Genomic DNA, 23,837 nt, shown 5'->3' with positions numbered 1-23,837 from the left:
TGCAGCTGGCCTGTAGGTAGAGCTGAGCGCCACTACGCGACCCCTAATCCACTCCTCGATCCTACTGAGTCATGTTTGTAGTACTTCTCGAACGCGCGTCTGCAGCTTCTTTAAGAGAGTTCCTCAGCGTTTCCATGGAGACGGGACTGACGTCAGGTATCCCATAATCCACCGTAGCCTGGTACTAATCTCCAAGCAGATCGAATGGTTGCGAAGACCGTATCCAACTGGCAGAAGAAGTGTTTGTTGCAACAAAAACTTCCTCTGCCAGTTGGATACGGTCTTCGCAACCATTAGATCTGCTTGGAGATTAGCCTTGTACTCCAGTTGTACATGCCCGCCACACTCCAAGCGGGGTGTACTGCAAAAACGGGGCATATATATGATAAAAAGGTCATAATCTTCTCCATCAACCACCACCACAAACTTGGAGAGTACCTTTGGGCGGCGCTGGCGTTGATTTTTTTTTGGGAGCTCTGATTCGCGATTTTCAACTCATCGGGGCCAGCTTTTATGTTGCCGGCAGGTGGCACGGTCGCAAAGGAGCGCTGTACATGTAATAGCCATCCTTAGTTTATTTGCACAATAAACAGGTGGTTCACGGGCCGGTCGCACGGCTGTACATGTAATAGCCATCCTTAGTTTCTTTAGTTTATTTGCACAATAAACAACATAATTGTACAACTATGACAATAAAACATGTGCTGGAGAAGGAAAAACACGAAAGTGGCTTATTCTATGCCCTCCTTCAAACTGGCTCAACATTTAATATAACAAGAAGAAATAAATGAATACAGTACATGGAAAATTAACAACATTGCGATAAGAATTGTCAAATAATTGTTGATATTAGCTGAGAGGAATGCTGAAAACACACAAATTTTGCAACTTTTCCTTGAATAGTAACCGTGTCACACCGACACAGGTATGTATGACGTAAAGCATCGATGTGTAACGTTACAAAATATTTGTTGGGCTGTCAAGACAGATGACAGTAGTACCGCACATTCTCGCCAGGTGACGCTCTCACAAAGTATAAACAGGGGATCTTTGGATAGGGCTTGGAGTTAGATACGCAAAATTCATGTATTCCAAACTGAAGTTAGGTTATATGTATGACAAGTCGTTCGAGCATTGCAGTTCAAATACCCAATAACACTCTTGCGAAATCGTGAAAGAAACTTCGGTCAGAGATCGGGTAAAACCGATTACGTCCGAAAGGCGCCCGAAAAGGCACGATCGCTGTGCATGATGGGAAAAGGTGCCCCGACTGTTCCCGAAGTCATTTTGGCGCCGATTCTAACTCAGGACGGACCTTCAGCAAATTTGTGCATGAAATATCGCGATTTTCTTCACAAAAAAAGGTTGAATTCAGAGTGATTTTGCTTCAGCAGGCTACATAAGCATTCGGTAAGTCTCTATGAAATACGTCTTTGCCGTAACAAGTCAATTTTCCGTCAGGTATTTTGATTTCTGTCTCAATTTTGTGCAGACGATGTAATTTTTTTCGACGACTCAAGCGTCCCCCGACAGTGTTTTGTCTACATCTTACCCATACCTGTCATCGTAAAGTTGTAAATGTTTTACAACCAGATGACGGTGATTTTAGTTGCCGCTAGAAGTCACTAGCGACCAGCTCCCCCGAACTCCTTGTGTAGACCAAATAACTAGCGATTAATTTTCGCCCCCCTCCCCCAAATATTGATTCGCCGAATGATTTATAGCAGAAATTTTCTGTATTTTCAAGGAGGTTATATAGTCCAAGGACATTATGAATTATAATATATAATGTCCTTGGATAGTCTATATTACCTCATTGTTATACTATAAGCCCGCCCGGAGATTCGTGTACGCTTGTTCAGTGTCAAAGGCATGTAAACGTGTAAATATAACAAAAAGCATAATTAGCATATGATTATGTAAACTATCTACTACAATGTAGTATAATACTTACGCACCAAGAATCATAACGACCGAGTTATTCCCTTTCAAACCCTGAAACAAAACCGGGCCTTGCTCAGTTGCTGTTTCAAAAAGAGGAGCTAGGGTGTCCAAGCCTACATGACTTCTTAAGTTAATCTCCCTCCATAACCTACTTACCACTACTGACCATAGCATGTCTAGTAGAACACTAGATATCAAAACTAGATGTTCCACTGCAGTACCTTAGAACGTTGCTAGGGGGCTCAAAACCTAATCATTTTGAGTTCTCATCAAGGCTTACTCGTACAGTACATACCTACCGAATATGAAAACAATCCATCAAGGCATTCGTAATAGTCATTGTATCAACAGTCACATACACCGACACTTGCTCCCTGAAACATAACCTTCTTGGGGAATGTACATGTAACAAAGCATCGGATAACAAGAGGGTTCGTCTTTTGCAATAACTGACTGTCTTGAGAAATTTTCTCAACTTATGATAAAACTGACAATAACATCCATCTATGATTATATTCAATTCATACTTTGTCTTTTTTTTAATCTCCTAGTTCAACCCCATATGCAAACATGGCTCACCCAGAATGTGACATGAGCGAAGTCCCAGAGACTGATCATGAAGACATCCGTGTCGAGCAGTACTTCAGCAAGGAGGAACTGGCAGAGCTCAGCAAGATTGAGATAACCCGATATCGGAACATGAAAGAGAACTATGATGCCATGAGGTTGCTTGGTAAGTTTTTGATCATTTCATTATATTACGAATCAATTAAGCTGCCATGCCCAGGAATATCCAGGATACAGATATACATGCCATGTGTGTCATGCCCGGCAGTGCTCAAAATAGTGGATGCATGTGCACTTATGTGCACCCAAAATTGGAGCTGTGCCCCTACTTTTTGACTGTGAGTCTGTGACCTAGATATTTTTGTACTCTATAGGGTAAAGGTTCTCTTGTACACTAGTATACAGAATATTCTTGAAATGTAAGTATCAGAAAAAGCAATACCGGTATGACCTTTTGTTGTACTTTATTTGATGTATTGCTTTCTTGAAATTTTGTAAGAGAGGCAGTAGCGTTAACAGACATTCAACCTTATTTTACGTTGTGCACCCCAAATTCTTGCTGTGCACATAATTTTTTTTGATTTGGTGCTTCCAAAAAGAATTTCGAGTTCCGCCTGGTTATAACCGAGATAAGGTATTCCCCAGAAGAAAACAGCCATTGCATGCATCTAGCGGAAGTTTAGGGGCCATCAGCCCTAGAAGTCAGGGGTCAAGCACCGAGAACATGCATTGGGTTGAAACACTCAACTCTTGGTCATTGGCTGTTTCTGAGGATAGTATTACTATGGTATTACTATGGTTACTGAAGTAGTCAAAATTTTAGAAAATATCACACGGCTTGACCGTTTCATACTCGTACAAGCAAGTCTAACCCCCACATCACATGGAAAAACAGACAATAAACCGGAGAGTGAGTGAGTGTGTTTCACTATTTGTGAGACCAGTGTGTCCTAAAAGATTTCATATGTTGGCACATTCAGGTCTGCCTTTTAAGAAGCCCTTCTTCATGGAAAAGAACAGGGGCAGCTTGGTTCAGCCCAAGGAGCCCCCCAAGCCACGTAAGGCAGCAGAAAGAAGGAAGAAGAAGAAGGAGGAGGAGGAGGAAGATGAAGATGAAGACTGGACGCCTGACCTAGAGAAGAGGAAGAGCCAGCGACAAAGGAAACGTGAGTGCAGTCATTACAGCAAAGGGAAAATAACATTTTGTCATATAATACCTGTCATCAAATTCTGCAACTTCCGTTACCGTTTTAAGTACGACATTCCTGACATTAAGATATGCCACATATAAGGTGCCTAACTGTCATTTCTATGACGAAGTACGACGAAGACGCCATACAAATTCAGACTTCATACGTAATACTCCAAACGGTGACGGAAGTTACAGAATTTGACGACAGGCATTGCAAACCACCTTGCACAGCATACAAGAACAGTGACAGGAGCGATCTGACTTGATTTGTCGGAGGGCCTCGGTAGCTGGATTCACCAGTTAACCAGTCATTATCTGAACTGATTCGTTACGTTCTCAGCTGCTTTTTAAATTTTGCATGTCTCCTCAGGCGATAGACATTTTTTAAAGGCTTTTTAGGCCACCCATTGCTATAACTTCTTCTAAGTCAAAACCCATAAGTAATATATAATTAATGTTATGGTGCATTTTTCATGAAACATGATAGGTGTTGTGAGAAAATGAAGAAAGCACGGATGGCGCCTGTAAGTTGGCTCAGAATATCATATTAAATTATCAAAGGCTGGCCACAGCAATTTGTACATTTCTAAATGAGAATGAGCGTACAATGAATACAGCTAATATTGTATGACTTCTAGTGTCTAGTGTTTCTAGCAAGTGCTTTTGCTTTTCAACATTGCTGAACTTTCCTTCATTTCATGTTTATGTTTATCGCCAAATTTTCTCGAATATACATACACACTTTTTAAACATTTCAAAATTCAAAAGATATCACTTTAGTCATTGCCAAAGTCAGGGTGCATACTTAATTTGACTTTATTGCCAGGACAAATTAGAGGACCTCGAACCCTTGCTCAAAGTTAAACAAGCCAGGAACCCAGCTGTGGTGCAACAATGCATGGCTCAATGCCTGCAAATTTGAGAAGTTTGTAACTTGTCGGATTCTCAAGTGATGCCGGCGGAGGAAACATGAGAATCTTTTATGAATCTAAGGATTTATGTACAAGTCCGTGATTTCAGCAAAATTACCTGGGGAAAAGAGAAGGAACACCATGAATTTATCTAATTTGAATTTATCCTGTTCAAACTGTGTTCAAGATCATGATCAGTGGAGAAGGGATGCATACTTTATTTGAGGTTTTTGACTTTTTTTTCCGTTCTGCAAATTTGTCTGAAACTAGCCCCGAATCAGGGGTACATACTTTAATTAGGGTGTGTGCTTGAATCGAGAAAATACGGTACTAATATCATTAGGAAACTTCATTAGTGAAACAACTTGTGTCTTCCTGGAGTCCTTTATTACATGTACATGATATGCAAAAATGCAATACAATTTCATATGACAACTGAAATGTGATGCAATAAAGAGGTCAGAGGTACTTATTTTATTTACAACATGTGCAAAGATGCATGTGCTTGTACAATTTAGTCCATATATAGCTTTCCTGATTTTCATACGACCACTTACCTGAGTCGACTCTGTGGATTTACACACACGAAAACGTGACTTGGCCCATCCCGAGTCACGTGTGTGTAAACCCAGCCACAGACTAGCCTGGTGCACACTTAAGACCATGCTGATGCTGTCACCTGTTATCACCCTGCAGACATTTTTTTGCTGATTGTAAGGGATGGAGCGGAGGAAGTCTTGGGGATGCATACCTAAACCCACATTCAGGTTCAGGTCCAGATTAGAATCCAGAGGTTTAGGTTAAGGCCTGGTTCTAATAAGTCCAGACAAGCTGTGTGCTAGACTTACTTGATGAATGAAATTACAGGTTTGCGTAGCGAAACCTGTGTAGGATCCGTCGGGTTGTGTGTTGGCCGCCATCTTGAATTGTGACGACACAGATCGCCATTTTGTATTTGTGACGTCATTTTGTTGTCGGCTTGCGTGGGGGCCGCCAGACACCGTGGCGCGCGGAAGATTTGTTATGGTTCCTTCTCTTCACCCAACGCCACCCCGCCCCCGCCATACCACGTGTAGCTTGGCACAAATAACCTCCTTGGTGGGCCTGACATAGTTATACACTCAGGCGTAACAACAACAAAGACAGCGACCTAACAGATCACCCATTTGGACGGAGTTAGTGACTTGTAATAAATTGCCATTACATTTCCATATGGAAAAAGGGGCACCCTTACTGCAAAATCTGTGTAGTGCAGTGTGCTACCGGTACCTTGGTTTAAAGATAAGTAGGTTGTGCCACACAAGACGTGGTGAGCCACACGCTGCAGTATTATTTCCCGTCATTTTCCAGGGAAAACTTTGCAATTTTAACGGTTTAGAACAAAAAGGAAAATATGCATTTAACGTGAGCTCTGAACAGAATCACTGAGTTTAGTTTTTTTGTTAGGTCCTGAACCTAAACGTTTTTCGGATTTGGTTGAGGAGGGTGCTGTGGAAGGGGGTGTTTGTTGAGTTTTAGAGACTTTTAATTTAAAATGGGGCATTGTTTGTCTTCCTGAGAGGCAAAATATCTGTCAGACAGGTCAAAGTTGAAGACTGGCCACATGCTATGTGACCTAGTAGCATCCCTGGTCAATCAGAATTTTGTGCTTGTCAGACTATGGTCAGGGGGGTGGGGGGCACAGGATCCTTGTTCAGATTAACCCCACTGCAGGCAACCAGACATTGCCTCCACCAGTCCCTCTTACGGGCGTATGAATCGTAGAATTCAGCAGGAAAGGGGATAATTAGCCAGTAGAGTCAGTCCACAGATCACATTTCGCCCGCAAGTGAAACCCTGGCGTAGTTAGTCTGGTAGAGACTAATCCAGACAGGTGTAGGTGAAGGCTACAGGTGCAGCGGGTGTGGGAAGATGTTCTCCACAGAAGACTACCTGGACAGACATGTGAAGAACCATGCAGATCTTACAGGACCTCACTGGTCAGAACATCACACTGAAATTATCAACTGTTTTGTCTCTGCAGGTTACCAGCCAATAGAAGTTGCATATGCGATGAGGCATGCGAAGCGGTATAGGTGCCCACACTGCAGGTACTCAGCAAGCGTTAAAGCCAGCCTCATGGAGCACATGCCGAAACACGGAGATAGACCATACAAGTGTGCCACCTGTGGGAAGGGGTTTACACAGAAGGGACACCTGAAGACACACCAGTCGGTCCACACTGATGAGACACCCTACAGGTGTGAGGAATGTGGGAAGATGTACTCCACGCAAAACATTTTGCACCAACATGCGAAGACGCATGCAAAACTGTACGGGTGCCCACAATGCAGCTACTCAACAAGAGTTAGAACCAGCCTCAAGGATCACATGCTCAGCCACGGAGATAGACCATACAAGTGTCCCACCTGTGGGAAGGGGTTTACACAGAAGGGACACCTGAAGACACACCAGTCGGTCCACACTGATGAGACACCCTACAGGTGTGAGGAATGTGGGAAGATGTACTCCACGCAAAACATTTTGCGCCAACATGCGAAGACGCATGCAAAACTGTACGGGTGCCCACAATGCAGCTACTCAACAAGAGTTAAAACCAGCCTCAAGGACCACATGCTCAGCCACGGAGATAGACCATACAAGTGTCCCACCTGTGGGAAGGCGTTTAGACTGAAGGGAGGCCTGAAGAAACACCAGTTGGTTCACACTGATGAGAAATGTGTGAGGTGTGAGGAATGCGGAAAGTCATTCAGCCGACAGTCAAACCTGACCAGACACATGTTAACACATTCTGGTCAGCAGCCGCATGTGTGTACACAGTGTGAAAAGGGGTTCTTACACTTAATTAGTTTACAGACACACATGAGAATTCACACTGGCAAGAAGCCTTACACGTGTGAACACTGTGACATGAGGTTCTACAGCAGTCCAGGTTTGAAGGGCCATGTTATCCGTATTCACACTAAAGAGTTTCCACACAGGTGTGAGGTGTGTAAGAAGGGTTTCATGGCGCCAGGTGCACTAAGAACCCACATGCAGAAGAAACTCAACTGTGACATGTTAACACATTCTGGTCAGCAGCCACATGTGTGTACACAGTGTGAAAAGGGGTTCTTACACTTAATAAGTCTACAGAGACACATGAGAATTCACACTGGCGAGAAGCCTCACACACGTGTGAACACTGTGACAAGAGATTCTACAGCAGTCCAGCTTTGAAGGGCCATGTTATCAGTAATCACTCTAAGGAGTTTCCACACAGGTGTGAGGTGTGTAAGAAGGGTTTCTTAACGCCAGGTGCACTAAGAACCCACATGCGGAAGAAACTTAACTGTGAACGAGTCAAAAAAACAAAACAAAAAAAAACTAAAATCAAACCCAGGGCAGTGTTGATTTAATAGTAACAACGACCTAAATTTGTGTCTTGGCCTTCAACTTGGGCCATGTGTATAAGTTGTCCTGAGGGTTTGTGACTTGACAGGGCTCAAAATACTGGGTGCATGTGCACCTGTGTGCACCCAAAATTGGAGCTGTGCACCTAATTTTTGACCGTGGGTGCCCCAGTGCACCTTGATTTTTGTACTCTATAGGGTAACGGTTCTCTTGTTGTGTACAGAATATTCTTGAAATGTAAGTATCAGAAAAAGCAATATAACCTTTTGTGGTACTTTATTTGCTTGGTTGAAATTTTTAATCTGGATAGAATTCAGATTGAAGTTCATAAGAGAGGCAGTAGCATCAAACTTATGTTTTGCTGACATTCCATTTTATTTTATGTGGTGCACCCAAAACCTTTTCTGTGCACCTAATTTTGTTGGTTGGGGGCACCAGTGCACCTATTTCCAAAAAAAAAGAATTTTGAGCCCTGCTTGACCATGTTGCTTAGATGATAAGAATGTGAGAACCCAAACTTAAGACACAACTAATATCATACAAATATTGTCTAGTAAAGTATGTAAATCATTAGCGCATACATATTGTATATAGAATGTGAATATCCTCATACTCTTGATGAAATAAGAGCCTTCTTTTTCCAATGCCACCCTGCTGTGCATTAATTTTTAGCTTAAAGAGACATGTTGAAATGTTATTGAAATTTGGTAATGTCGACATGGATGATATGATTATAATTACTGTTTTAGATTAGCAGTCTACTGTAATGTATGAAAGAGTGTGGTGTCAAGATATTGGTGAATGTTATTTAGTATTCCATAAATGATGATTTACAGAACATGATCACTATATCTAGCCTAATCCATATGGCTTAGTTGCCCATTTGTTGAATTATGAAACTGCTTATGAAACATATCAGCATATTCAATCTCAAAGTTTATGATGTCATCATACAAGTACAGATGTCCTGTGTGGTATATGATGTATCTGCGACAATTCTTCTGTCCAGTTTGAAAATTCTTTGTCACATAAATCAGCTGGTATATAAGATATCTATGCATTGATACCAAGATACTTCATGTGGGTTTTACTCTACTCGAATTTCTCATGTGCCATATTAGGCATACATGTACAACTGTACATTATGAAAATAACAATGTTAACAACTTTAAAATTTGTTATAAGAGTGCTGCTACCTATGCTAGACATATTCAATGCAATTTAATACCTGGTAGTTGCTTAATGCTGTGCATATTGGTTGTGGGTGTTTGGTTTGAAGATAAAAGACTGTATGAAAAAGGATATATTCATTATGGTTATTATTAAACCGTTCTGATGTTCACCCTATAAGTTTGGAGTGGTTTCTGGTGTTGCAAGGCTCTCTTCTGTTACAGCAAGGAGGTTTTGTACCTTGGTTACAGTAACGTCTGCAACAATGGTTGCTCTACAGTGAACCGAAGTCTGTGCAGAAAACGTGTGTGTAAACCCCGCTAATCTCCAAGCAGATCTATAGGTTGCGAAGACCGTATCAAACTGGCAGGAGAAGTACGTTTTCTTCCAGTTGGATACGGTCTTTGCAATCCATTGGGCCTGCTTGGAGACTAAACCCAGCCACAGACTAGCCAGGTCCACTCTTTTGAAAGGGGGAGCATTTCGAGGGAGCAGAGCGACTAAGCGTGAAGATGGTGTATCTGTATCTATATAGCCGGTACAACCGCCATTAGGCGTAACACACCAGCTTCGCAGGCACGCGGCGCGGCAGCAGCTGGTTATATTACACCGAACGGTCTGTTACACCTAGTCTTTGCATATCTGACAGTAACCGTTTTTTAAAGCTACTTAGTGAAGATGCTTCTACAGTACTTGATGACAACGAGTTCCATTCTACTATGGTTCTCGGAAAATACGAATTTTTGAACACATCAATCCTTGGCTGATAACTCCGGTACTTAAAAGCATGACTATTTCTAGTCCTCTTCTGAGCTGGCATTAGATACTTATCAGTCGGTACGTCCACAAGTTTATTAGTCAAGTGTAAGAGTGTGGTGTGTAAGAGTGTGATGTGTAAGAGAATTTAAAGATAAAATGGGGCATTCTAAGGCTTTTGGAGTGGGAAAAATTACTGTCAGACAGGACACTGTTGAAGACTCTGGCCACATGTGACCTGGTAGCATCCCTGGTCAATCAGAATTTTATACTTGTCACAGAATCTGCTCCCCAGGGTAAGGGGACGCATGGCCAGGGAATGGGGGTGCAGCTCCCTTGTTCAGATTAACCCCTGCTACAGGTATCCAGACAGGTGCAAGTGAAGGCTACAGGTGTGGGAAGTTGTTCTCCACAGAAGACTACCTGGACAGACATGTGAAGAACCATGCAGATCTGTCAGGGCCTCACTGGTCAGAATATCAGACTGAAATTGTCGACTGTTTTGTCTTTGCAGGTAACCAGCCTAAAGAAGTTGCATATGCGAAGAGGCATGCAAAGCAGTTTATGTGTGAGGATTGTGGGAAGATGTACTCCGCTCAAAGCATTTTGCGCCAACATGCGAAGACGCATGCAAAACTGTACGGGTGCCCACAATGCAGCTACTCAACAAGAGTTAAAACCAGCCTGAAGGATCACATGCTCAGCCACGGAGATAGACCATACAAGTGTCCCACCTGTGGGAAGGGGTTTAGACTGAAGGGCGGCCTGAAGAAACACCAGTCGGTTCACACTGATGAGAAATGTGTGAGGTGTGAGGAATGCGGAAAGTCATTCAGCAAACAGTCAATCCTGACCAGACACATGTTAACACATTCTGGTCAGCAGCCGCATGTGTGTACACAGTGTGAAAAGGGGTTCTTACACTCGATTAGTCTACAGAGACACATGAGAATTCACACTGGCGAGAAGCCTTACAAGTGTGAACACTGTGACATGAGCTTCTATAGCGACCAAGCTTTGAAGGGCCATGTTATCCGTAGTCACTCTAAGGAGTTTCCACACAGGTGTGAGGTGTGTAAGAAGGGTTTCATGGCACCAGGTGCACTAAGAACCCACATGCGGAAGAAACTCAACTGTGAACGAGTCAAAACCAGGGCAGTGTTGATTTAACCTTTAAACATATGTTTGCACAAATTGATATCTATGAAGTGGCCATAGTTATTAGAAAATGATTTTTTATTATCTACAGATGATAAGTAGATATCAATTTGTGTGAATGTATGTTTGTAGCTTTGATCATTATGCACATGAAAAGCATAGTTTCATTGCAGTGTTATGTACCAATTTCTTTTATCTTTGAGAAAATCATATCAATGGCAATAAAATTTGATGACGTCATCCATATGGTCCAAAAATCAGATTTAGAATTCTTTCATGACTAGCTGTCACTACTCAGTACAGCTACAGTGTTCTCACCAGGCCTTTTCAGCATAGGGGCCCCATATGCTGTGATTTGGACCCCCTATGCTGTGGTCTGGACCCCTATGCTGTGGTTTCAACCAGCATAGGGGTGTTTCTTTCTGGAAAGAACCTTGTGACCCTTCATAAATCTTCCAAAAAGTTCATATTTGGCTTAAGAATGAGGCTGTGACAGAGGAAAAACTTTACTTCACAAAATGTATCCCTCAAAATGTAGGAAATAGTGTCTCATTGGGTTATGAATTATAAAAATTTTCCGGGGGAACAAGCCGGACTCCCTACTCTGTGGTAATTTCTTCGTAGCTTGCGCCGCGTAAAGTTGGCCTTCTGTACGTGACCCCTATGCTGTGAAATAATTCTGGCGAGAACACTACTACAGTTCTTTCTTAATCTGTTAATGAGAAAACAATCAAAAGCCAATTCAGCCAGGGAGGAAACCTTAATAGTAACAACAACCTAAATTTGTGTGTTGACTTTCAACTTCGGCCATGTATATAAGTTGTCCTGAGGGTTTTTGAAATAGTGGGTGCATGTGCGCCTAATTTTTGACTGGGTCTGGGGCACCTAGATATTTGTTCTAGTTCTCTTGAATGAAATGTTATCGAAGTTTGGTAATGTTGACATGGATGATATAATTACTGTTTTAGATTAGCATTCGACTACTGTTATAGAAGAACTTTATTGTGCGACTATTGTAGCAGGTACAAAGTATGGCAACAAAAGTAAACATAGAAGAAAACATAAGTATGGAATAATACTATTCACTACAACAAAATGACTATCTTAGGTCTTACATGATTCAAGTTGGGCTAATTTTGAGTATCATTATTTTTTCTAATAACAAAACAACCTTTGCTATATTTGCCTATTTTAACACTGTATGAGCTGTTGCATCTAAATATATGTATGAAACAGTATGGTATCAATAGATTGGTAATGTACTATATAGTACTCCAGAAATGATGATTCACAGAACATGATCACTATACCTATCCTAATCCATATGGCTTAGTTGACCATTTATGAAACTACTTATGAAACATATCAGCATATTCAATCTCAAAGTTTACGATGTCATCATACTAAGTACAGATGTCCTGTGTGGTATATGATATATCTGTGACAATTTTTCTGTCCAGTTTGAAAATTCTTAGTCACATAAATCAGCTTGTAAATAAGATATCTATATAAGATATCTATGCATTGATACCAAGACACTTCATGCGGGTTTACTCGAATGTCTAATGTGCCATCTTAGGCATACATGTACATAATGAAAATAACAATGTTAACAATTTTTGTTACAAGAGTGCTGCTACCTATGCTAGACATATTCTATGCAATTCAATGCCTGGTTGTTTCTTAATGTTGTGCATATTGGTTGTGGGTGTTTGGTTTGAATTTTTCTGAATGAAAGACTTTTTAAAGAAAAAAGGAAATGTTGATTATGGTTATTATTAAATAATGCTGCTACCTCTGCTAGACATATTCAATGCAGTTCAATACCTGGTAGTTGCTTAATGGTGTGCATATTGGTTTTGGATGTTTGGTTTGAATTTTTATGGATAAAATACTATAATAAAAAAGAAAACGTTTATGGTTATTTTTAAACGCTTCTGATGTTCACCCTATAAGTTTGGAGTGGTTTCTGGTGTTGTAAGACTCTCTTCTGTAACTTACAGTAACATAATTATGCAACATTGTTTGCAATACAGTAAACCGAAAAAAAGACTCTTTTCACACAACCAAGTGATTTATTCCACCGAGGTTTCACTAGGTTGTGTAAAAGGGGTCTTTTTATTCAAGGACTTACCAACCTGATAAAACTATTCACGGAAGTAAACCAAAGTCTGGGAGAAATTGTATTATGTACACATGTATATAATGTTCTTTTTTCGTTTGGTTCAATATAACACTTTAAAATATCTAAAAAATCCTACACAAGCTAAAAACGTTTATGACAACAACAAAATTGTGAAGCCCATAATCTCCAAACAGATCTATTGGTGGCAAGGCAGTATCAAAAGGGCCAACCAGTATCAAAAGCCACCAAAGCTTTGGATACTGCCTTGCCACCGATGCATCTGCTTGGAGATTATGAACCCCAGTCCAGCAACTCGGTTGCTCAAATCAAATGAAACGGTAAACTGAAGACATCACTGCAAGTGCCAACACAGTGAGCAACCCGTCAGCCCTGTGACCTTTAACCCCTCCAACCCTAGCCCGCCAACACGCGTCATACTCGTCATAGTCCACCCTGTAGGTAGAGCAGAGTTGGGCGGCCTTGCAGTCTTCCACACAGGAACCGTAGTCCACTCCCACTGAGTTATGTTTGTAGTACTTCTCGAAACTATCTCCTTCATTGAGGGAGTTCCTCAGCGTTTCCATGGAGACGGGGCTGACGTCAGGTATTCCATAATCCACCGTGGCCCGGTATTCCAGTTGCCAGTCCATGTCCGCCAGCTGAAGGAGGTTGGCTCTGGTCAGGTTGGCGTAGTACTGGAGGTAGTCCTGCAGAGAGTGCAAGAGTGATGGGATTTATTAGAGATGGCCTCCTCCTAGCCTGTATTTACACAAGCTCTCGGCCGGAGGTTACTGACCCCCAGCCCAAGAGGGGGATGCCGGTTACAGGCCGGCTGGCCACTAGGAGCGCGATTCGTCAGGCTAGCCTCCTCCAAATCTTGCATCTTATTTCTTAAACCTGTCACTTTCAACTTCGCAGTTGTCTTCCTGTTCTACTCCACACATTGGTGACTCATTGGTGAACGTGTTACTACCAAACAAAAGCAGTATACGAAACGTGTCGTGCGCCTCTCTCCGCACTAATTACGCAAACTTTAAAGGACCAGAAAGTGCGAGACGTTCTTTGCTGTCCACCGATTGCAAGACGGTAGGAAAAAATCGCGCCCCTTCCTGCAGTGCCCCTGTTGCCCGCTAGTACTGCCCAAAGGCGGGGTTATGAACATAGGCGTACCTGCAGTTCCCCTGTTGTGCGCTCGTACACGTACTGCCTGAATGCCGGGTTGTTCCTCCGCTTCCATGGCGTGATGGCGGGACTCAGGAACACTGTGCTGATCGGATCGCCTGTTAAAAAAACGTTTGGTAATTCAATTCAAGACGTTCTCCCTTTGCAACGCAGTTGTCACTTGAGACCATAGTTACGGTTTTTAGATTGGAAAGCCTAAAGCTATCTAACTGAAGAGGCAAAACCGCGCAAAATGTATTGAATATTCTTATATTTGTTAACTTTGCGGTGTGTTTATGACATCCTTTTGATTCGACTCATACCAGCGCAACTATGTTGACATCGTCACCTTGCTCATCGTACATCATCCTGAACGTATCGAAGTGCTCGTGCGCGAACATCTGACCGGATATGACGTCAGCGTACTTCCGGACGATGCCGATGTACCGTTTGTTGTGGTTGGGGCGGAAGTCGCGTTTTGTGAAGATCCGCTCGTGGGTCCCAGGGGGCACGTGACCGATGATGTACACCTGCAACATAAAACATGATAAAAACTTTTTATATGATTTGATATAACTTTGATAAATTTGCCTATTAGCTATATCGAAATTGCGTCTGGTTTTCCTATGCCAAGCTCAGAAACGCCCGAGGCCGAGTACCTAGCCTGACTAAATCGCGCTCCTAGCGGCAGGTCCGATTGAAACCGCCCCCTGTAACCTCCGCCAGAGAGCTTGTGTAAACACAGGCTACCCGAGTACCGTCCCTTCTTCCTTATCGCGTCAGTCGCCGCTTTCCAATCTGATACCTGTTCGTTCTTAATTGCACATTCCTAGATTTCTAAGGACACAAGATTTAGATTACTTCGATTTGATTTGATTCACTTACCTATCACGAAATGATGGAAGCAAGTCAAGCGACATAAGATCAGAACGCTGTCCTGGCTATAGAAAGACAGCAGATATAAACCCGAGCGTGGGAAGGCCAGTGTGATTTGATTACTGTACCTTGTCCATGTTCCCCCTGGCCTCCTGCAGTTCCTGTTCCATCCACGCGAACTGCCCCGCGGGATCCTCCTCTCCCTCTGTCACCAGGTTCTGTCCGTAGAACAGGTTCGAGTTCAGACTCATCACACGCAGACCTGGCCGCAATTGGGCGCTGTAGTAACCACCTATGGTGAAGAATATAAATATGAACAGAGGCATAGATAGTCCTCTCTCACTGGACCCGCGGCGTCGCTGCTGCCGATCGAATTGACAAAGCACTCAACGAATTCTAGCGACAAAAAACGAGTCTTTTTAAGCTTTGTGTGTTTTGTTGTCTTTTTGGTCATACTTATACGTTTTGAATGATATTCCCATTATAAAGTCAAGGGTAACACAAATCCAGTTTAGGACGCAGCGACGCCGCCAGCGTGCCGCGGATCCAGTGAGAGTGGGGCTTTGGCAACAACCCCTAGCCCTTCAGTCACAAGATTCCGTAGAACAGGTTAGAGTTCAGGCTCCTCACGGTCAAGAATACGATATGAACAGAGGTATTAATAGACGCTAAGCAACAACCCCGTCAGTCGCCAGGTTCCGTCCGTAGAACATGTTCGATTTCAGGCTCATCACATGTAGGCCAGGCCGTAAGGCGGCGCTGTAGTAACCACCTACGGTATGGAAAGGGGGTCTAAAGTTCAATGGACATGCAGCTCTAATCGCTAGCCTCCTTTGTATGCCACACCTCGGGCACGTTAAAGAACCCATCACACTTATCGAAAAGAGTGTGAGTGGTTAAAAATCTACAGTCCTATGGCCGCACATAGAGCAGTTGTCGTATTGAGTTCCGGGCCTGAGTTAGCCCCGAATGGCAGCCGCTCCAGACCCTTGCGATCTAGCCCCGCCAATCGTGGGCTCCTCGCAATTCAGGCCCTGGCTGCCAAGAGAGAGCAGTCGGTATAACAATAATAACAACATCCCCACCTCTCCTAAACGTGTCCCATGCGTACTGGCCTACTCTCGACAGCCACAGGTCCGCTACGTCATTGTACACGTCATTGGGCGTGTCCGGCAGCTGGTTCTTGATCCAGTAGTCATGGTTACCTGGGGAGCAAGTAGTCATGGTTACCAGTAGTCATGGTTACCTAGGGGGCTGGTAGTCATGGTTACCAGTAGTCATAGTTACCTAGGGGAGCAAGTAGTCATGGTTACCAGTAGTCATAGTTACCTAGGGGAGCAAGTAGTCATGGTTACCAGTAGTCATGGTTACCTGGGGAGCAAGTAGTCATGGTTACCAGTAGTCGTGGTTAACTAGGGGAGCAAGTAATCATGGTTATCAGTAGTCGTGGTTAACTAGGGGAGCAAGTAATCATGGTTATCAGTAGTCGTGGTTAACTAGGGGAGCAAGTAATCATGGTTATCAGTAGTCGTGGTTAACTAGGGGAGCAAGTAATCATGGTTATCAGTAGTCGTGGTTAACTAGGGGAGCAAGTAATCATGGTTATCAGTAGTCGTGGTTAACTAGGGGAGCAAGTAATCATGGTTATCAGTAGTCGTGGTTAACTAGGGGAGCAAGTAATCATGGTTATCAGTAGTCATGGGTATACCTAAGGGAGCAAGTAGGAATATGTCCCTGTCCTTAGATCATTTGTCGCTGAGTACAAGCCAAGTCAAGTCAAGTCAAAGTTTATTGCACAACGATTGTAACAGGTACAATGTAAGGCAAAATACTACTGGCTACTTTTTCAATCTAGTACAAAGTAAAGGAAGGCAATTCGTTGTTGCAACAAAGCTAAGTTGATTTTTAATTCAATTATCACCAACGACACGTTGAAAATCAGGAAAAGGTGGTCTCCTTATGTGACACAATGTAGTAATGGTATCAATGTTATACAAAGCTGTTGTGATACAGGCAACAACTCCATTGTATCCTATTGTACGCAGATGCAGGCGAACCGTTGAGAAATACAAAACTAGAAAGGAGTACTAAAGATTTAAAAAAAGACGTTAAACACCAAGCATAACTTACACCAACAGTAACAGACAACAGCATCGAAAGTTTTACCTAGTGAAGAGTAGACCGGTACTCCCGGGAAGACTTCCTCCAGTAGCTGAGTGATGTTACTGAGGAGGGTCACCACGGTCTGGGCGGAGTAGTTCAGCAACGCGCGGTCTACGTGTGGGACGTCATCGCTGGGGAGAGATTTGATTGGTTAGTAGCTGTGCGACGTGTGGGACGTCGTCGCTGGGGTGAGATTTGATTGGTTAGTAGCTGCGTGACATTACTAAGGCGAATCACCACGGTCCGGGCAGTGTAGAGCAGCAACGCGCGGTCTACGTGAGGCACGTCATCGCTGGGGAGAGATTTGATTGGTTAACGTCATAGAATTATCTGAAGCAGGATTGGTCAGTGGAAAATGACGTTACTCGTAGCAGCACAACTCTGTGTCAATGAAAGACTCATTCTTTCATCATCAGATTCACGTGCTTGGATTTGCAGTTTGGAAGAAAGCTGCTTGGGAATTTACCTGCATGCCTTGCACTCGTTTATATTCCTTCGAAAATCCTATATAAACATATACATCGTCACATGTCATGGGTCCGACTGGTAATCCAAATTTGATTCCTTCTAACCACTTTTCCCTTGCCCAATATTTGACAGTTATCGGCGAATGTCAAACTTTTATGATACTATGACTGATTACGTATAAGTTACCAGTTATGTTCTTGACAAACTGACAAATCAACCAACCAACAAGCCAGCCAACTAACCAGCAGACACAATACGAAGAAACAAACAGGTCTAGACAAGCAAATAAAACATGAAATAGTGTTGGAAAGTGTAACTTATACATGTATACACCAGACGTACCCTCCCCGTAAGATAAAGTCCGGGCTCGGGTCCATGGCCTTCATGGCGTAGACGGAGGAGTTGATGGTGTGCCACGGGGGGTCGCAGGCGTGGTCCCCCCAGGGTCCCGGGTTCACAGGGGGGTCCATCCCCGCCCCCAGGGAGTCACACACCTGTGGAAAAAGACGGAAAGGAAAAGGAAAGTGATCTCGAACCAGTTTAGCTCAAATGAACTTAATGAACAGATGAGCTAATCTTCCACTGGTCGTGACAGAGAGAACAGACGCTATGTACAGTATTTACAGGTTAATTGGACCGGGAAAATTCCCCTAGCTCTTTTCGACAAGCTCAATGAGCGGTGGACCACGGCTTAACATCCCGTCCTAAGGACACATAAATTGTAACTTAAATAACCTCCTGTCGATGAAAACGAACCTGAATTGGTGATTAACGTGGCAAATAGGTAGGTTTCGTTATGACACGAGTCTTTCCGACATTCGAGTATTTCTTAATATTCCGCTGACCGTACTACAGCCTTCATCAGATCCGAATGACCAATCAAGTAGAACACGTGCCATGATACGGACATGTGACGTCAGCAATCTGTACCGCTGGCGCTGTGCCACTCAGGAACTGACGTTGCTTTTGCCTTGTCGGGTCGGTGTTCAAACTAGACCTTTGCTACCATTGCAGAAATAAAAATGATTTTATAATATCCCTTTTCTCTTTACAATGATGTTTCTATCTTGTATTGTTAATGTCCCCGTGGCGCAAGCGGTAACGCAAACCCGCTGCTTCGCCATCTGGATGAACTTCCGTGGATCCTAGGGCCCGAGTTCAATCCTAGGCGTCGACTCCAGCTCGAACATGTTGAAAGGGATTGCATTCGTCATTTCGAATGGTGACGTAAAGCCGGCGGCCCAGTATATGACGGAGTTTTAGGCATTAGCCTCAAGCGTCAAACTCTGCACGTAAAAGAACCCAACACACTTATCAAGAAGAGTAGGGGTGACCGGGTGTGCTTGGCCAAAACCGCGAGCCGTGGCGAAAATTAAGCCGCATTGCACTACCACTAGCTACTTGAAAAAGCATCATGCTTCACTAATGAGGATGACTTGAAACGAAAAGCGAATTGTTCCGTAAGATCTTTTCTTTTTTTATTCGAACATACATAAATACATAACATACCAACATATTTACATTACACATTTACAACTTCACAAATAAACACAATTACATATTGTTGCAGGGGCCATTCCCACTGGCTTTTCTTTCGCTAGGGTGTGCTCCCTAGGACTTTTTTGACAGGGGTGTTTCTTCCCCCCTGGATTTTCTGTGCTAGTTTTTCTTCCCTAGGACTTCTGTGCAGGGATGTCATCCCTGGGTTTCTGTGCAGGGTTTTCCTTCCCTGTGTTTTGAATATAAGACTTACCAATTGTTTGCTTTTATCAAAAATTTTACAAAAATTTACAAAATACATTTATATATGAAACATAAAGTAAAACATTACACGCTTTACACATTCAAATCATAACAAGACCACAGCACGTCATAGTCCGGAAACACAAACACACACACACACACACACACACACACACACACACACTCACACACACACACAAACACACACAAACACACCAAAAACAATATCTCCATTTTTCATGGAGATAACCGGTATACAGTTCCGTAATATCTTACCGTGCCACGTTGGTGCGGCCGCAGGTAGGACGGGTCATAGTGGATGTCGGTTATGAACCAGAATCGACCTGGAGAAGAAAAAAAAACAGACAAGTAAGAACTAGAAGTATGCATGTATTTGGGAGACATCCGGAAATGATCTTAGCGGGAGTAACGGCAGCGATTTGAGATGAAACAGAGATGAAATGGGGGGTAGATCAACAAACTGTAATTATGGAAAAAATCAAGAAAAAAAACCCAAAACTTTCTCATTGTGGCATGCAAAGAAAGGCAAAACTTAATGAAAACCTTTCATTTCTATAGGGTCAACTGGATGGAAGAAACGGGCGAAACACTCGACCACACAGTAGAACAACGTACAATTCAACCGACCATTATATCATAATGACATAGAATATTTGGCTTTCCCGTTAGCTTTGATCATAAAAATTAAATTTAGTTTTTGAACAAGGTAACACAGTTTCCCACACGCAGAGCTTGTGGCTGGTTCTATTATGTAAAGCTGTTTTTCTGTTCGACTCAACTTGTGTTTGTCATGAAATGACCATGAGTAACTTGATCAAAATCAAATGAAGTTTAAAGCTTTTGAGATCACATCTTGTTGAGGCTGGAACAAAATGCCCCCTGTCCCCAAAAAAAAAAAAAACTATTAAACTTAGCCTCCGTTGCAGGCTCTGAACCGGCTTTTTGGGGGTCTAAATGATACACTTTTTGCAGCCAGCCCATAACTATCAGCCAACCCCGTAACTATCAGCCGGCTAGATAGTTACGGGGTTGGCTGATAGTTACGGGCTGGCTGCAAAAAGTGTATTATTTAGCCCCCCCAAAAGCCGGTTCAGAGCCTGCAGCGGAGGCTAATTAAACCCTGGTCAAAAACCAAAGGAACTGTTTTTTTGCAATGCACAGAGGTCGGTAAAGGGACACGAGGCCTTACCACCATAATAACTAACAGCCATTGGCAGTTTTTTTCTGAGACGCTGAGGCAAGGACACAGAGTACAGACAGATCGGTTCCATGTGGTGCCAGCCGGCCCAGAACTCTCACCGGAATCACTGCTAGCGTAGAGTCAGGGCTCAGGGGTTGTTCAGTACACTTCTGATAGGATAGAGGAACGACCCTTGCACTGATGATATCTCATAGTAAAATATCTCTCGAGAATAAGTCAATGACCATGTCCCTTCATTTACTGCAGTGGCCAGTTTTGACTCAAGTTTATGTTTCTTTTGGAATATGACCTTCCTGCCTGGCCGAAAGGATCTACTCTACTCTACTCTACTCTACTCTACTCTACTCTACTCTACTCTACTCTACTCTACTCTACTCTACTCTACTCTACTCTACTCTACTCTACTCTACTCTACTCTACTCTACTCTACTCTACTCTACTCTACTCTACTCACAGTAGTCACTACGTATACAGGTCCTCCATAACCTGATATTCCCCCTGACCCTCTGTATAATAACTATTCATATCTGAGAGTGACTCGGAGAGATTCTGGGCGTGCTACCTATAAATTTGTACTGGAGCACAGTCTGCATGAGCGACAAGAGCATTGCTCACTAGTACACTACTCTTGACTTGTGCTTACCTGTATCGGCCACTGCTAGGACTGGTAGTACAGCCGCCACAGCCAGCCAGACACCGCACAGACACATTCTGAACTGTCACTGTCACACAGAGTTCTACCGGTAAACGTCCGTAAAGCTGCTGCACCGTTATGACCTCCTCGAGACTGGTACAGAAGACGGGGTCAATACTGGTTATATATTAATGACGAGAAAAGTCTACACGGTCATCCCAATTTCTGTCAAAGGAGGGGGATTTTTGGATTTTCATTTTCAAATCCACAAAATTCTTCAACTCCAATGAACAAAGGGGTGTTGCCCAGTACCCTATGAAGATTGAAAATAATTATGCTACCAAAATTTCATCGCACGTTTCTCTTATTCGCTCATTTTCTACCGTTTGTGACTTTGCCGCCGCACAGTAACGCAGAAAAAAAGCTTCACCCACCCCAATGATGTTTTTTGGTTCACTCCAGACGCCCCTCGGGGTGAATGCCCGCTCGATCGTGAGCCGACTTATCAAACTTTCTGTCAGGTTGCTGGCAGCGGTTCAAAACTTCCACATGTTTTGTTCGGCTGCTGATAACGACATGTACCGCTGCACCAACGCCCACGCTACGGGCTGGAAAGCTTCCTTGTCAAAATAACGCTGCTACCTAAACTTCGGACATAAACTGCACTGGAAAAAGACGGAAACTTTGCTGTTTTGTGGTTATGACTAAGCTTTTGTGTTTACTACTGACTGTACAATGTATATAATTTTGCGTGTATATTTTCAAATTGTATGTCAACTTTATGTCTACATGGAATTTTACAAATGCCATGAGTTCAGGTCCGGACTTATAGGACCTGAACCTGAACCCCTGGCCTGGACTTGAATCCGGACCTGAACCTGAGTTAAGGTATGCAGCACTAGTCATAAACGGCAAAGTACAAGGAACAGTGAAATGCATGTCAGTATTACTCTCCAAGCAGAGGTTCGGCTGGTTTTTGACGTGTTTTTAGCGTTTTTGTCTGGCCGGCTTTCTATTTTGTCCCGTTTGGTGGTTTTGCATGTCTTCTTAGTGGTGTTCATGAATATTTTTCCTGCTAGTCATTCCTTGCAAAGTTTAAAAGAAGCTAAAGTACACTGGGCCTAGCCTGGGTACGATCATCTGTAGTAACCGCTGGCTCAATATTTTCGCTTGCTAACGACGCAGGCTACGTGAAGCCGGGACATCCCACCTAATAATTCCTTACTAAATGTTTATCTTATTTGAAATTGCAACAATACAATACATACTAAATGTTTGAACAATTCTGTTGGAACAAACCATGGTCAGAAATACTTTGAAGACCTTTAGATCTCCTAGCTCAACCCCCAACCCTACCAAAGGAATCTAAAGTTATACTCATTACTCTGTCACTTCGTACTCTCCAAGTCCAAGCAGAGGTTGAAGAGCATATTGTTACCTTCTTCTGATTTTGGTACTCGCCTTCTGACATGGCCAGGTGTCAGAAAGCGAAGCAATCGGAAAAGGTGAAAATCCCCTCTCAAACCTCTCCTTGATTCATCTATTCACCTGGCGTCACGGTGACAGGGTGTTTGGCCCAGAACCCAGAGGTCCTGGGTTCAAATCCAGGGTCCCCTGATTTGTCTCGTTGACGTTGTGCCCTTTGGGAAAGGCACTTTACACGACTTTCCCCACTTCACTCAATGAGTATGAGTACCTAGCTTCGGTTAGGGACGTCCCTCGGATAGGATGTTAAATAGAGGTCCCGTGTTTGAGGAAATCCACACCTTGAGCATGTAAAAGAACCCACCGCGCTTACCGAAAAGAATAGGGGTCTTTCCCGGTGTTAGTGGATCAAATATATATGTCCGGATATGCAGTTTGTACTCTTCAGTACAAACCTGGCGTGTCATATGCAATATAAACAAACAAATAAAAAAAAAAACAAGGAGCCATGAAAACTGTTTGGCAAAGATGTATTGCTACCAGACCGCAACAAGCGCAGTTCTACAATGGTTCGCTAGGGGGCTCCTCTCCCCTGCCACAAAAACGTGGAAAGTTCTGAGGTTAACATGTACAAAGTGTTTATATACAATGTTGCTTTGAATGCATATAAATATCACAACATCAACAAATGTAATACATCTGTGTAGAATAACAAACTTTAGCTGCAGCTAAATGTTAAAAAGCACTAAGGGAGAAGTTATGCCATATATATATGCAAATTATCTACTGTATCTACATCTTTCAAAGTAGCTGACTAATCGCGATACTTACAACTTACAGGTATTAACTTTGTCACTTAACCAATAAGTTAACAGATGATGAACCGGATAGCGTGCGAGAGGGATTATAAATAGTCCACTTATGAAGCA

General features: G+C 43.0%; 2 protein-coding genes across 3 annotated transcripts; one reads left to right on the top strand and one right to left on the bottom strand.

Annotated features, from left to right (window-relative positions):
- Positions 1-1,277: 1,277 nt before the first annotated feature.
- Positions 1,278-13,007, top strand: LOC136429729 (zinc finger protein ZFP2-like). Of its 2 annotated transcripts, none has more exons than XM_066419677.1 (4): positions 1,278-1,410; positions 2,496-2,677; positions 3,492-3,677; positions 10,448-13,007. In XM_066419677.1, the coding sequence occupies exons 2-4, from the start codon at positions 2,515-2,517 to the stop codon at positions 11,101-11,103; spliced, it is 1,005 nt and encodes a 334-aa protein (XP_066275774.1). In that variant the 5' UTR covers positions 1,278-1,410; positions 2,496-2,514; the 3' UTR covers positions 11,104-13,007. The 2 variants fall into 2 exon arrangements, with proteins under 2 accessions (XP_066275774.1, XP_066275772.1); XM_066419675.1 differs by lacking the exon at positions 10,448-13,007 and adding an exon at positions 6,638-9,357.
- On the bottom strand, positions 12,074-21,643 carry LOC136429730 (acid sphingomyelinase-like phosphodiesterase 3b). Its single transcript, XM_066419678.1, has 9 exons — positions 21,493-21,643; positions 19,904-19,971; positions 18,227-18,378; positions 17,420-17,547; positions 16,339-16,458; positions 15,382-15,545; positions 14,727-14,907; positions 14,387-14,496; positions 12,074-13,923 (listed from the first exon to the last, which is right to left on the bottom strand). The coding sequence occupies exons 1-9, from the start codon at positions 21,557-21,559 to the stop codon at positions 13,543-13,545; spliced, it is 1,371 nt and encodes a 456-aa protein (XP_066275775.1). The 5' UTR covers positions 21,560-21,643; the 3' UTR covers positions 12,074-13,542.
- Positions 21,644-23,837: the final 2,194 nt, after the last annotated feature.

Source organism: Branchiostoma lanceolatum, chromosome 3 (genome assembly GCF_035083965.1).
Source record: "Branchiostoma lanceolatum isolate klBraLanc5 chromosome 3, klBraLanc5.hap2, whole genome shotgun sequence".
NCBI lineage: Eukaryota > Metazoa > Chordata > Leptocardii > Amphioxiformes > Branchiostomatidae > Branchiostoma > Branchiostoma lanceolatum.
This window is presented reverse-complemented; position numbering and strand designations above follow the sequence as displayed.

Coding starts and splice junctions, on each gene's coding strand:
- LOC136429729 (XM_066419675.1), top strand. CDS start 2,515: ATGGCTCACCCAGAATGTGACATGAGCGAAGTCCCAGAGACTGATCAT. Junction 2,678..3,491: donor TGATGCCATGAGGTTGCTTG/GTAAGTTTTTGA, acceptor TGGCACATTCAG/GTCTGCCTTTTAAGAAGCCC. Junction 3,678..6,637: donor GAGCCAGCGACAAAGGAAAC/GTGAGTGCAGTC, acceptor TTGTCTCTGCAG/GTTACCAGCCAATAGAAGTT.
- LOC136429730 (XM_066419678.1), bottom strand. CDS start 21,559: ATGTGTCTGTGCGGTGTCTGGCTGGCTGTGGCGGCTGTACTACCAGTC. Junction 14,908..15,381: donor CCAGGGGGAACATGGACAAG/GTACAGTAATCA, acceptor TTTATGTTGCAG/GTGTACATCATCGGTCACGT. Junction 13,924..14,386: donor GCACAACAGGGGAACTGCAG/GTACGCCTATGT, acceptor CACTCTCTGCAG/GACTACCTCCAGTACTACGC.